Here is a 15,033-nt window from a genome sequence, read left to right as displayed (position 1 = left end):
AGTTCACGGGTTCTGTGCTGACAGCTTGGAGCCTGGAGCCCACTTCATATTCTTTGTCTCCCTCTCTCTTTGTCCCTCCCTCTCTCATGCTCTGTTTCTCCCTCTCCCTCCTTCCCTCCCTCCCTCTCTCTAAAATACATAAACATTAAAAAAAAAACTTTTTTTTTTTTTTTTAAAGAAACAAGAGTTCAGGGGCGCCTGGGTGGCGCAGTCGGTTAAGCGTCCGACTTCAGCCAGGTCACGATCTCGCGGTCCGTGAGTTCGAGCCCCGCATCGGGCTCTGGGCTGATGGCTCAGAGCCTGGAGCCTGTTTCCGATTCTGTCTCTCCCTCTCTCTCTGCCCCTCCCCCGTTCATGCTCTGTCTCTGTCTGTCCCAAAAATAAATAAATGTTGAAAAAAAAAAAATTAAAAAAAAAAAAAAAGAAACAAGAGTTCAACACTTTTAAACCTGTGTTGCAGAGTGTGAGAAGGATGGTCCACTCCTTCCGCTCCTTCTAGAAACTCTATTTCTTCTAGCAGTTTGCCCTGCAGTTTTTCCACATCTGTCAGTTGCTCTTGCAAGCTTAGGTATTCATCTAAGCTGCTGTCCAGCTTAGGAAGCACAACCAGCATCTCATCCCTGTTCTTAAACCAGTTCACCTGTAGAAAGATAATTATGATTAGAAAGATTCTTACAGGGTCAACTGTGAGACAGCATGACACGTGCCAGAAGGAACGCGTTAGATGAACACCCTGTCCCTGACAGGGTGATGGTATCACCTGCATTTTACAAATAAAGATAAGCAGGGCGTTCAAGTTCACACAGCTGTAGTAAACGGGGACTCAAATCCCACAATAGCATGTAGTTACCACCAAGGTACACAAAACAGTGTTGGCATCACTGGCTACCACAATACTAAGATTAAGACTGACGGGAGGCTATCTAATTAAAGAACACCTAAAATAGTCACTGGTAAACACACTGCAGTGTATTAAAAAAGGTCTAATTTTTTTCAATTCATGAACCCATCTCCAACAAACGGGAGTGTGATCATGTGCCTTTGTGCACAACACAAATGTGTTGGCAGCATTTCCTACTAAGACATCAAATCGCCCTATTCTGCTGCCCTTTCAATGTTGTACATGACAGTCCTCCAAAAAATAAAAGCTATCTTTTTTTAAAGATAGCTTTAGAGGCACGTGGGTGGCTCAGTTGGTTACACGTCTGACTTTAGCTCAGGTCAGGATCCCGCGGCTCGTGGGTTCGAGCCCCAAGTTGGGCTCTGTGCCAACAGTTCGGAGCCTAGGGCCTGCTTCAGATTCTGTGTCTCCCTCGCTCTCTGCCCCCCCCCCCCGCTGAAAAAATAAACATTAAAAAAAAATACTATTCCTATGAAAATAACTAAATCAACAGAGTTTCACCCACTTTTTGATGGACATGTTAACACTAATAAAAGACGGTGACTGTCACTGCCCTCACCTTAATTTCAGCTACTCTGGAAGAAAAGAGGCTGCGGGTGATCTCTCGCTCCATCTCTCTCTTGCTCTGCTTGCTCTCGGCCTGCTGGCCGCCTCCACCGTACACAGCGCCAGCAAACCCGGCCTCGCCCCCGGCCGTCCAGTCCACCAGAGGGTCATACACAAAGGCCTCCAGCAAAGTCAGCAGAGTCTCTCTGCCACGCCGCATAATGTGTAGAACCTGTTTTTAGAGAAGTTTCAATCAAGCTTTCCCCCAGTTTCCTCACTGAAATGCAGTCTTTCATTCCACAAGATCTGTTAATTTAACAGGTACATGAAAAGGTGGAGAGAAACAGCGTACCTGCTCGCATGAAAGCCTAAAAACACCTTCTACTCCAGTTACACCCAGTGCCGTTTCAATGTTCTGTGTCATTCGGAAAGGGACCTTCTCAGGAACTCTAAGGCTTTTACCTTGAAAAGACAAATGGTTCTATTTTTGTCCTTTCACCAAAAACATCTGACCCACACGTAAATGTAAAAAGTCCAATTTGATTTTACCTTTTTCAAAGCAAACGTTGTAGTCTATGTGAACCACCTCTCCAGTCGTCATATCTATGAGAACGTTATCCAGATGTCTGTCTCCAAGGCCAATTATGTATCCGACCATAGACATGACTGCAGTAGATCTGGCGTAAGACTAAACAAGAGGGTAAAGGGTGGGGAGAGCAGGCTCTAACACCATCAGCAAATCTCCTTCCAACACAGACTGGACGCTTCAAAATTCCCAACACCATAACCCCGCTCCCTCATTTCTAACTAGCTGGCACTCCTCGGGGCTGCTACAAGCGGTCACGGAGGCTCTGCGCTGAGCAGCAGCACACAACACTGTGGTCCTTGTTGGTCGTGCTCAGTATCAGAAGGCCGGATTTTAAAATCAAACTATTTTCAGTCTCCCTAGTTTTTCCTTTTCTCAAATTTTTATTCTTTCGTCCCATCCATAATCCCCTCTGTTCTGCCCACACACAGTCATGGCCACGCCTCATAAAAATAAGTGCACATAAGATTCAAATACAGTTCTCGAATTTCCACGTCTGGAGGGAGACAAGGGGGAAGAGAAGGACGGTGAACAACACACACAAGATAGGAAACAGGCAAAAGAAACAGCAATATTGATTACAGTCCCAAACAAAACACATACCTGTGTGACTCTCCACCATTCGTCAGGGGTGGTACAAGATGACCAAAGCTCTTTAGCAAGGAGATTTGGGGGGGTGGCCTCCATTAACTCTTCTAATACCGCCTTCATTACATGAAGAGGCCAATCTCGTCGGGACACATCCAAACTAAGTCCAACTGCTTTTAAAGCAGGGCCAATTTTACTATAATAAAGTTCACTAGGACGAGGTACAATTCCCGGATTCTGAGGAGTTTGGTAGGAATCTTGGGCCTTAAAAAAAAATTTTTTTAAGAAAAAAAATTAACTTTATTTAAACAAAGGTTACTTGGAATATAAAGTAGTATGTTAAAAACTGATTTTTGAGTGGCATTCTCCATCTATCTAGCCAATTTATACACACCAAACAGGTAATTCTTCTGGAAGTTCCATCTTTCTTACAATCTACACATCTTTCTCTTAATTAACTACTATGACTTTATTGGAAACTTGGTCTACTGTTCTATTTTCTCGAGGTTCAATTCAAACTCAACATCCAATTTACATTCTTCTTTGTAACATACAATTCTATTTAAAATTAGTCGTTAATTTGGAATGCCTGAGTGACTCAGTACGTTAAGCATCCTACTTTTGATTTCTTTGGCTCAGGTCATGATCTCGCGGTTTTTGAGTTCAAGCCCCACGTGAGACGCTGTGCTGACAGTCTGGAGCCTGCTTGGGATTCTCTCTTTCTCCCTGTCTCTGCCCCTCCCCCACACGTGTGCGCTCTTGCTCCCCCTCTCAAAATAAACTTCAAATCTATCATTAATGAATGTACAAATTTCATTCTTCACTGATCAAGTCATTTAACAACATTCAGACAAATATTTAGGTAGTCCCTAATTCCCATCGCTAATCTACCCCCCAATAATTGTTCTGTAGTCTTCTATGCTTATTTTTTAAACTCGACTCCTTTCAAACTCTTGTTCCTTCCTATACCTAACCTAATTAGATTGTTTTGGCTAGATACGGAATCCTGAAGTTCAGACTAGAAAACTTACCTTGTATGTCTGTAGCACTTGGTACTGTTCCTGGCATATACTCAACACTCAGGTACTTAGCTACAATTAATGCTAAATTGAATCCCTAGTCTAAATCAAAATCATAAATTTCCCAGTCACAAAATCACATAATTAACCCTAAATATAAAGTTGTTTATTATTTACATCCTTAATTTAAAAGAACCTGGGTTTCCAAGCTGTTTCTTATTATAAGTTTAACTTAAAAGACCCTAGTAAGCCCAATAAAAAAAGCATCAAGATGTTAAACATCAACTTACTGAGTGATTAATGACCATACTACCATCCTACCTGCGCCCCCCTGTATTCGTCCAGAACAAGACTGTCAAATGTCACCATTTCTTCCTCTTAAGTTTTTATAAAATGTGCCTCAGAAACACTTTCCCAGATACCTTAAATCTATTCTGTAACATATAAACTTTCCAAAACACTCAAGAACAGTAGCCTGTAAGCATTTCACACAGAACAAGAGACTAATATGCTTTTTTATGTATATTCAAATAAAAGTATATGCATATTTGAGTTTGAATCAACCTTCTGTGCTTGTAAGGCGGCCTCCCGTTGTTGCCATCGTTTGTAAAGACCAAATAAAGGTGTGGCTCCATCCACCCACTGGATTAGTCCTGATCGTGTTCCTAGCGGTGTTACAGAATAGTGTCGGGCATGGAAACGGGGCGTTTCCTGGCGATTGATTGTAGCAAACATGGTATTCACAATAGACAGGAATTGCATTATTCTCTCATCCAGATGTAAATCTTCCAATCCTATGGAAACAAAAGTTAAAGTAGCTAGAGTGGTGACCACATGGGTGTAAAGTGCAATGGGGTGGAGGGGCATGGGGGCTTACAAACACACACTTTTGTGTTTCTTCTCAGTTAACAGAGGCAGTCAAAAACTGAGAGCCAAAGAAGCACAATGACAGCATTAGAGAACATTCCATTTAGTCACAAGGTATTAAGACACTACCATTATTAGCTGCACCTCATTTCTGCTTATATAAGTTCTTAAGCAAAGAGACAGTAGGAAATGGAAAAATCTTACTACAGAGCCTTCAACCACTGCTATTCAAAATCACGGCCAGGCTATTCACCTGAAACAATCCTCTCCCATCACATTTCACACACAAAATCAGATTAATCAGATTAATGCTCTTCTTTTAAATCCCACCTTTGAAAAGGTAAGGATAGCTTTTCCCATCTGACCCCAGAAAGAGAAGTTTCTTTGGCTTGGTTTTGGTAGGTAAGATGGTGATGGTTCCGCCCACACTGTGGATTGTGACAGTGTCTCTAGCTGACACCTCTCCAGGAAGAGCAATTTCAGTGTTAGTCATGGCAGCCAGCCAGGGGCTGATTTCTTCAAGACGCAAGATGTAACTTGCACGTTTCTGTGCTCTCTGTTGCAAACTCAGCATTATCTATATTTAGGAGATGGGGAAAAACAAGTCCATGTTATCATTATAGCACTTATTATTTTCTTCCACATTCAACTGGCATTAAAGTAAACTTAACATACCAACACAGATACTTCTTATTGTAGTGCCTATACTTATTTGACGTTATGTATTTAGGCCATCCTGAGAAGGGAAACAGTGGTGTGCAGATGTGACCTAGGTGATTTTTACTTTGTTCAGACCAACTTCTCTGTCCAAACAAGCAATGAAATCCCAGCAGATGGAAAGAAAGCACTAATTCAGCAGCAAAATTCAGAGCTTCTAACAAGCTAATCCCCCCACTGTTAAGCTACGTTTGATCAGTGCCAAAACAAATCAATTAAGTCCTCACAATAGAGCAGATGTAACTGACAACTGTTGGCTATCAAATAGATACACTGTTAGAGCTCTGACCACTTAAAGTATGTAGAATAACACCACAACCCCCTCTAATAATTTGCAGGGAGTGAATAGCATATGTAGGTGTATCCCCGCTTGCAGCTAACTCAATAATGTGCACCTGAATTAATGAACTCTGGATTCTGCTTTCATGTGAAAAATGTGTAATCAATCCTTAGCGAGCTTTGTTCCATAAAAGGAAAAATACAACTGGGAACACCCCAAGTATCCATGACAGGACAATGGATACACTGTGGCATTTTCCCATATTAGATCAATGTTCACCTGCATACAAAATATGGATGGACCATTAAAAAAAAAGAAAAAAAAAAACCCAATGCTAATCTATCAATTATGGAAGTAATAAAAACATACATGCATACACGCACACATACACACATATACATACATACATACTGGTATACTGTATATAACCTCATTTATATTAAGTTAAAAACATCCTTTAGAAATGCATCAGTAAATAAAAACTATTTTTTAAAGTATTCTTCCTATCTCTTCCTCTGGTTTTCTTGGTTAATTTATTGACAAGGAGACACAGAAGCAAGGAACTGCTAATGAAACACAAGCAAACAAGTTTGGCTGGGCCACACACACAATGAACTTCAGTCTTCATGTTAGCCCTCTAGCCTTGTGCTTCTAGCTTACGTCCTATGAATTTAGCATGTACTCTAGTTTCCTCTAGATTGCACTTACTCATTAAAGTCAGGTGGACTTTCTTTCTACACTATCTTTTAATAGTTTTCTCATTGCTAAAGTTAAGTAAGGAAATTAGAAGTAAGGTAAGGGATAGAGAAAGAGAGAATGAAAAAAAGAAAAGGCAACAACATGATAAATGTTCTCCTAAAATAATGGTGCTGTTGCTGTACCAGGTCAAAGAAAATACACAATTAAGGGGACCAAAACATAAAAGACAGGATTCTCAAATATTTAAAAACGCTAATCATCCCCAAGTAGCCTATGCAGAACCGATTTCAAAACAGTTACTTATAAAAATTGATGTTGTTCCATGTGAACATTTTGTCTGTTATAAATATTTAATAACAAAAAAAGAGAGGAATATTCAATACCCACCCCAAAGAAAACTATATAGGTACACGGTTAAATTTTATAATCTTTATGAAGACAATAAAGCAAGCAATCAATATTTAGTTCGAGGCCAGACCTCTTCCTTGGTTAATTTTTTACAGTATATTCTTCCTTAGTGTGAACCCTCTACAGATAAAAGTTTGCTGCCCTAGGCCCACTCACCACCAAATTCTCAAAATAAAGAAAACACCTTTCTTTCTCCACATTCCTTATAAGCAACTGGTCATAGGTTGCCTTCTAGGGGCCTACAAAAGTCTTCTCTCACATTGCAAGTAAGGAGAGTCCCCATATTTAAATTCTGTATCTCATACGGAATTTCCCATTCTAGTAGCATTCTTGAGATTTTTCTGTACCTCTTTAAAGGGAATCCAGCTGCTTCCAGGCTTTGCGGGATTGGAGGGTGTCTTCAGTTTTTCAAGAGCATTTTCAATTGCTTCACCATAGTTATCCTGAAACCACTTTTCATGAGGTGTCTCCGCAGGGGCCGCGGTGATGCTCCTCACATGCTCCAAAGCAAACACAATGGGCTTCATCAAAGCTGTGTGCTTTTCCCGCATGATAGCAATTTTCTCTTCTCTGGCCAGGAAGGCATAAAGAGTTTTACAAACATGGAACAGTTTAAATGCATCAAGTGCAAGTAAATACTATCAGAGAGTAAGCTAAATAAATAAAATACTGGCAAAATAACTTACTAACACAGCACTGTAAAATATCCAGCACATGAAAGAGGAAGCTTTTTTCAACAACTGGTACTGGGAAAACTGGACATCCACTTGCAAAAGAATGAAGCCAGACCCTTACCTTCCTTATACGACATGCGAAAAAATAACTCAAAATGGATCAAAGACCTTAAGGGCTAAGACTTTAAAACTCTTAGGAAAAAAAATGTAGAGGAAAGGCTTCTGGCCGCTGGATTTGGCAACAATTTCTCAACAAAAGGCAAAACAGAAAAACCAGGCTACTATATCAAACTCCACTTACGTGCATCAAAAGATACTATTAAGAGACTGAAAAGAACGCGCAAAAGGGGAGAAAATATTTGCAAATCATACATGTGAAAGGGGGTTAATATTGAGAATTACAGAGAGAACTCCTAAAATGACAAAAAAAATTCCCAACAACCCAAATTCAAAACTGAGCAAAAGATTTAAATAGACATTTCTCCAAAGAAGCTATTCAAATGATCAAAAGGCACATGAAAAGAGGCTCAACATCACTAGTCGTTAGGGAGATGCGAGTCAAAACCACAAGCAGATACCACTTCACACCCATCAGGATGGCTACTATATAAAAAAACAAAAAATGACAAATATTGGCAAGTATGCAGAGAAACTGGAACTCTTGAGCACTTGTGGCAGGAATGTAAACTGATGCAGGAAAACAGCACCAGTTCCTCTGGTGGTTCCTCTGTAATTCAAACATAAGAGTAACAATATGACCCAGGCAAATCCATTGGATCATACACAAAATAACTGAAAACGGAGTCCAACAGATACTTGCACACTGATGTTCACCAAAAAGCAACCCAAATGTCCACTGAGAGATGATGGCATGAACTGAATGAGGTATATGCATACAATGGAATATTATTCGGCGATAAAAGGAAATTCTCACATATGCCACAACATGGATGAACCTCCAAACATGCGAAGTGAAACACGCCAGGCACAAAAGGACAAATACCTTTGATTCCACTTACATGAGGTACTCGGAGGAGTCAAATTCAGAGACAAAAAGTAGAATAGTGGTAAAGAGGGGCTAGGGTTAAGGAGCCATGGAAGGTTAGTGTTTAATGAGTACAGAGCTTATGTTTGGGATGAATAAGTTCTCGAAATGAACAGGAGTGATAGTTGCACAACACTGGACACACGCTTACTGTGACTGAATTACACTTAAAACTGGTTAAAATAACAAACTTTATGTCTTGTGTATTTTACGTTACAAGCGGGGAGGGGGGCAGGGAGCGGCTTTGTTTTCAGAGTAAAAGCGTATGAAAACGTACTTGCGTAAGGTGTTGTTGTTCTGGACTCTCTTCACCTCATCTTCCAGCTGCTGGATTCGTCTCAGGACATACATATGTTGCTGTAACAGAACTCCCAACCAGAGCTCGTCCCAGAGAACAGTGACCCTGCGCAGCTCAGCCACAAGCATCTGAACCTGCGACACATGGTACATCCAAATACGCTCAGCTACAAGTCCACACACCCAGCACGGTTCTGCAAACACTAGGAATTACAAGTTCACTGTGTGCATCTTTGATTCATTCTATGAGCAGAGAACCTTGATTAGTGATTCTATCAATACTGATTTATAAAACCGGTACTGACTTGTAAAAGCTCATTTAGAGTAAAAACTCTAAAGGTTTTTTTGTTCTTCAAATACTGTTTCCATGACAGTGTTTATGGATGGGTTCTAGGTTGTTTTATGGGGAGGGAGAGAATATAATAAAAGCTGTTTTAAAACATATGAATTGTGCTTTTCTGTACCTGTAACACCATGGTTGGGTTTGCAGAGGACAGTTTATCGACAATTTTGCTGTAGCAATCCTGCATCATGGCCTGGTCTTCATTTAATCCACTTTTAGGTTCATCCTTGTTGCTATCCTGAGAGGCAGGAGGACTTCCTCCCTCACATTCAGAAACCAGCAATTCTTCTCCTTGAATATTGCCAAGTAAAGTTGGAATTGCAGAGGAAAACTTATTTCCTATGAGAAAATGCAAGAATAAGGTACACTTTGGAAGTTTCTCCTATGCGCATACGTTAAGAAAAACATCAGTAATCTATGGGGCGCCTGGGTGGCGCAGTCGGTTAAGCGTCCGACTTCAGCCAGGTCACGATCTCGCGGTCCGTGAGTTCGAGCCCCGCGTCAGGCTCTGGGCTGATGGCTCAGAGCCTGGAGCCTGTTTCCGATTCTGTGTCTCCCTCTCTCTCTGCCCCCCCCCCGTTCATGCTCTGTCTCTCTCTGTCCCAAAAATAAATAAAAAACGTTGAAAAAAAAATTTAAAAAAAAAAAAAGAAAAACATCAGTAATCTATTTGACTCCAAGGGCACTCACTTTAATTTGCCTTCTGTGCATTAAAATGACCAAAAATCATGGATCTTCTGCCTTGTATTTATTAATATTATAAGCAAATAAAAGATAAATGAAAAAATAAATAAATGAGCCTCAGCACACAAAGCTTCCTCACAGCCAGAGCCCTCTGAGCTTGGTTTCCTCCTTATCCACCATTTACTCAGCTCATCAGGGAACCTGATTTCTCCAAGCCTGAATGGGTTACTGTAAGGCTGAAGGTCGCATGTAAAGAACATGCCCCACTGTGGGACTCAGCAGTTACTATCTCAATAAACCGTAATTATTATTAGTATTATTTATTCTCAAAAAAAATACGAACTCCCCAACGCTGTAACATAAAGCTCAAAAAGTTTACCTAACAGACATTCCTTGCAAAAGACTTTCTATTTAGAGCAGAGTAGCAGTGTTTTAATATTCCATACCTGAAGCCTGTGATTCAGTACTAAGTGATATGGTGCCCACTATTGCAGGGTACAGTATGAGATGTGGGGAATCTTGAGCCACTCGGCAGAGGAGGTTACAAATACTCTGGCGAACATATACTTCAGGATGGTTTAAGCGTGAGAAAAGCTGTGGAATAATTCCTTCAGGATAAGAAGAAAAATACTTTAAAGTTATTAAAAACTGTCAACACAGTAGATGCAAACGTGTAAAACCTGACATATGTCAGCATCAGTTCTAAGAGCCTCAAATTCCTCTCTGTATTAATAACAAAGAACCCTAACAATAGCTCCTGATTTGCACATTTGGTCAGGGTACAGAGCAATTCAACAATGTTCTGGCCAAATGTATTTTCTAAGAATGCCTGTAAAAGACAGACACAGATCATTTTTTAACACCCGGCATATAAAATTTTTTTAAAAGTTATTTTCACCAGGATCTCCAAAATTCATCTTGCATGCATAAAGCTCCTGCCTCTCAGCCTTCTAGTTCTCTAAAGGTGGGAGACAAGAACATGTAACGTACGGGTCACATATTCTATCACTAGTGTAGCTACTCTGTAACACATTCGAATAATAAACATGAAGGAACTACCATTTTTTAAATTGTCTTCTATCTCCTACCCAGAAATAATTTTCCTGAAACATTTTATTTAGACCCTTACCTCTCCATGGAGCAGTAGGTGTTGTTTCCAAGCCACGTTCCAGATACTGCCTAAGCTCGCCGGCATGTTTCACGAGCAATCTGAGCAGGCGCAGGGTGGCCATCACAATCACATCATCAGTGCTCTGCTCTGCTCTGTGACTTAAGTGTAGCCTAGGGTCGTCTTCATCTAAGGGAATCTAAGATGAAAGGGAGAAACAAGAATACCGTTTTCGTCTGCTAGGTGAGAGACGTCGAATACACTTTCTCAGAACAGAACAGTGTGCTACCTACCTGCCCAGCGTTGAGTTTAAGGAAGGTAAAATATGCACTGCAAGACAGCTTGTATAGGCTGAAGATTCGATCTACAACTTTCCTCCACACTTTAATAACTCCTTCTGTTGCACTTTCATCAAGTTCTGAAAGCCACGGGCAGCTTGATATTAACTGACGCCAGATAACATCAACCATGTCGTCTTCCTCGTTATCTTCACCTTCTGTTATCTGAAGCGTTATATCTTCATCCTGGAGAAAATTTGGGCATAAAATGCTATTGAACACAAACTGAAAAGGGGAAAAAAGGTATATGATTTTCCTATTCTACAAAAGCATTTTTCTCATTGATGAAAAATTCAATTACTTCACACTTAATTTTATACATGCTAAACCAGTATCAATACACTCCTCTGTATGATGTTTTACTAACGTAGCTAATGAAGACGACTCCGGTGTTTTGCACCTTAAACGCTTCCAAATTATAATGTGATGTTCTGCTGGCAGAACATTAAACATAATCTGTTCAGAAGGTTGAGGCTAAATGTTCACAGAATTCACTCTCAACAGACCCTGCTCTCTTCATAGTACTGGGCACGTACAGAACACCAGCTCTGGCAGACAGCGATACATGCTGAAGTCCAGAGCAAGACGAGGTTAGGTTAGCGAATAAAATCCAACTTTTAAAGTCTGTATCTACTCAGTAGTTGTGACATTCTAAAATTGACAGAACTCTGAGCAGAGAGGGAATAAATCCTACAGCTCGTTTAGTTCACTAGGTTTCAACTCTGGCTGTGAAGTACAATCACCTAGTAAGCTTAAATATGCGCGCACATGTCCCACTCAGCTATCTGGGGTGGTATGCAGGCACTCGTGTGGTTTAAAAAGGTCCCAAGCTAGTGTTAAGAACCTAATTTCTGATCAAAACACCTAAAAGAGAAATTTCATTCCCATAAAACAAACTTCACCTATTTTAATAACAGGACCTTAAAGAAATGATTTCTCAAAAAATTACATTTTTCTTAGAAAAGTATCATAACTCACTTTCATTTTAAAACTCAAAGTTCTGATTTGTAACAAAAACTGCCTAAACCCTATTCAATATTTAATCAAGTGTATATATGATCAACCTCCTCGAAATCAATGAATTAAAACAGTGATCCTGACACCATTTCTCCCAACACATTTTCCTTGCCTGAATCCCCGCTGGCCGACAGACAGCCTGTCCGAGAATACCATAAATCCTCTCTTTTTCTTCCTCAGTTATAGTGTCTGGAAGCAGATTCTGAACTTCAGATTTTTCTCTAGGCAGCAGACGAACACCTTCTCCCTGACTATAAAAATAAACAAGTCACTAGTTGCAGCTATCAAAACATGCCATGTCAAGTTACCAAAACCTGTCAGCAGACATTTTCTGTCTCTGTTTTGCAATGCATTAGCTGAGTTACACATTTTGACATACGTACCTGGCATTGTCAACTACCTTTCTGCCCCACCTATAAGCCCAACTAGCCAATGCTGCCCAGGATTTGGCTACTTCAGGTGCCTGTACTGAAGATAGGTGATACAACTGTCCCAAAATGAAGTCAGGCTCTCCAACTCCAATATGCACTGCCATGATGGACAAAAAAATAAAAATAAAAATAATGAAAGAACTCAGCAATGCTACATTCATAAATTTCTAACGGCACTCCCATTAACATTTTGGGGTTTTATTATCTGTAAGCTATCAGTAAGTTCCAGAATATTACAGTGCAAAAGTTGACAAAAGAACACATTTCCTACTATGCTTTTTGAAAAGGCTAATAAACTGAAATCAACCACTCAGCTTCCCAAGTCGGCTTAAATTATCACCCTGTAAACCACATAAATATCTTTCACGACACTTTACATAAAAACAGTTCAGGTGTAAATTATGCAAAGAGCCTAAATGTCCATCAACTGACGAATGGATAAAAAAAATTGTGGTTTATATACACAATGGAGTACTACGTGGCAATGAGAAAGAGTGAAATATGGCCCTTTGTAGCAACATGGATGGAACTAGAGTATTATGCTAAGTGAAATAAGCCATACAGAGAAAGACAGATACCATATGGTTTCACTCTTATGTGGATCCTGAGAAACTTAACAGAAACCCATGGGGGAGGGGAAGGAAAAAAAGAGGTTAGAGTGGAAGAGAGCCAAAGCATAAGAGACTCTTAAAAACTGAGAACAAACTGAGGGTTGATGGGGGGTGGGAGGGAGGGGAGGGTGGGTGACGGGTATTGAGGAGGGCAACTTTTGGGATGAGCACTGGGTGTTGTATGGAAACCAATTTCACAATAAACTTCATATATTGGGAAAAAAAACAGTTCAGGTGTCAGATGTGTTGTGCAATGTCTTGAATTATGGATATGACTGGTTACTTCCTTATGATTAGATTAAGCTGAAGCATTCTGGGAAAAGTAATACATAGGTGATAAGTAAACAATCTCATTCAATCAGAAATTCATGAGGTAAATGTCTTTATCCACAGTTCAGAAGTAAAGAAATCACCTGCTAGAATGTCATATGCCAATGTAAGATTTTTTTTTTTTCAACGTTTATTTATTTTTGGGACAGAGAGAGACAGAGCATGAACGGGGGGGGGGGGGGGGGGGGCAGAGAGAGAGGGAGACACAGAATTGGCAGAATTGGAAACAGGCTCCAGGCTCCGAGCCATCAGCCCAGAGCCTGACGCGGGGCTCGAACTCACGGACCGCGAGATCGTGACCTGGCTGAAGTCGGACGCTTAACCGACTGCGCCACCCAGGCGTCCCAACCAATGTAAGATTTATAATAGTCACCAGACATATCCCTTATATCAAGACTATATAATATACAGATGAGAATGATTTCATAAGACCAATGTAAGAAATCAAAGTCCTATGCTTCATAACAACAATAATGAAAGTATATTCTCATGCTTTGGCAAAGAGGTTAATTATCTCCCACTCTGTAAAACATGGACAACGGTACCTACCATAACAGGCTCTCCAACACTGAATTAACTACCCTATTTGTCAAGTACCCTATTATTAGCACTAGTGTCAAAATGTGAAACTTTCATCTTTCAGTAGTTTCTGTGCTCTATCACCCAAGGAGACCACAGGGTACTATTATCTGTCTTTGTTGCTCCTTCTAGTGTGTGGTGACATTTAGCTTTCTGGGGCAGGGCCGTCTTGCCAGCAAAAACATCTAAGTGCATAAAAGCACCGTGGTTAGGGAAGGCCTGGTGGGCAGAGTTTTAAGTGACTTGCACGGTAGCATTAGATACTACAGAAATGTGTTTTACTTACTTCCAGGCAGTAAAATACGCTAAATTTCCATAGAAACAATTTCTGTGGCAAATTACAGCCAGTATAACATTGTAAACTTTAAAACAGGGAGAAATAACTTCTAAAATTAATATTTAAAAAAAATTTTTTTAACATTCATTCATTTTTTGAGGGACAGAGAGACAGCACAAGCAGGGGAGAATCCAAAGCAGGCTCCAGGCTCTGAGCTGTCAGCACAGAGCCCGATGTGGGGCTTGAACTCATGAAACACGAGATCATGACCTGAGCCAAAGTCGGACGCTTAACTGACTGAGCCACCCAGGCACCCCTAAAATCAATATTTTAAAGCTAATAAAATACAGATATCCTACCTGTAGATTCGCTCTCTATCCGAGGATATTCTTCTTCCATCGTATTAACAGATGGCAGTTCTATTAAAGCGAGTATGTTTTTAGACAAAGTAGAAAGACCTGTGAAGTTTTGCTGTTGCTGAGCTCTATAAACCTGTTTCAGCTGCCCTGAAATTTCTTTCCATTCTGCCTGGATCCATTTAGCTAGTGTCAGAATGGACTTGGCAACCGCATATTCAGCTTTGGCAGACTTGCAGAAAGATATGGCACAAGAACTCAACATTTCCATTGCGTGTGTTGACTGGCCTACAGAAAACCAAAAATCAGACCTTAGCTTTATATGCAAACGA

The 15,033-nt window shown here is 40.4% G+C and overlaps 1 protein-coding gene across 3 annotated transcripts in view; it reads right to left on the bottom strand.

The window, feature by feature from the left end:
• Positions 1-15,033, bottom strand: part of SMG1 (SMG1 nonsense mediated mRNA decay associated PI3K related kinase) — a 104,263-nt gene that overhangs the window by 24,048 nt on the left and 65,182 nt on the right. For all 3 annotated transcript variants that reach the window (XM_047087641.1, XM_047087642.1, XM_047087643.1), the window contains 16 exons: positions 14,705-14,989; positions 12,501-12,645; positions 12,230-12,368; positions 11,056-11,286; positions 10,784-10,961; positions 10,101-10,262; positions 9,092-9,309; positions 8,608-8,762; positions 6,959-7,181; positions 4,838-5,084; positions 4,205-4,434; positions 2,637-2,885; positions 1,997-2,135; positions 1,800-1,909; positions 1,461-1,679; positions 450-640 (listed from right to left, as the gene is read on the bottom strand). In XM_047087641.1, the coding sequence (XP_046943597.1) occupies positions 450-640; positions 1,461-1,679; positions 1,800-1,909; positions 1,997-2,135; positions 2,637-2,885; positions 4,205-4,434; positions 4,838-5,084; positions 6,959-7,181; positions 8,608-8,762; positions 9,092-9,309; positions 10,101-10,262; positions 10,784-10,961; positions 11,056-11,286; positions 12,230-12,368; positions 12,501-12,645; positions 14,705-14,989 (3,121 nt within the window). The remainder of the gene's footprint in view (positions 1-449; positions 641-1,460; positions 1,680-1,799; positions 1,910-1,996; positions 2,136-2,636; positions 2,886-4,204; positions 4,435-4,837; positions 5,085-6,958; positions 7,182-8,607; positions 8,763-9,091; positions 9,310-10,100; positions 10,263-10,783; positions 10,962-11,055; positions 11,287-12,229; positions 12,369-12,500; positions 12,646-14,704; positions 14,990-15,033) is intronic.

Source organism: Lynx rufus, unplaced genomic scaffold (genome assembly GCF_022079265.1).
Source record: "Lynx rufus isolate CCGP_SWC_20201006 ecotype Redwood Valley unplaced genomic scaffold, mLynRuf1.p SCAF_23, whole genome shotgun sequence".
NCBI lineage: Eukaryota > Metazoa > Chordata > Mammalia > Carnivora > Felidae > Lynx > Lynx rufus.
Note: the sequence above shows the minus strand (reverse complement) of the source record. Positions and strands in the feature narration are given on the sequence as shown.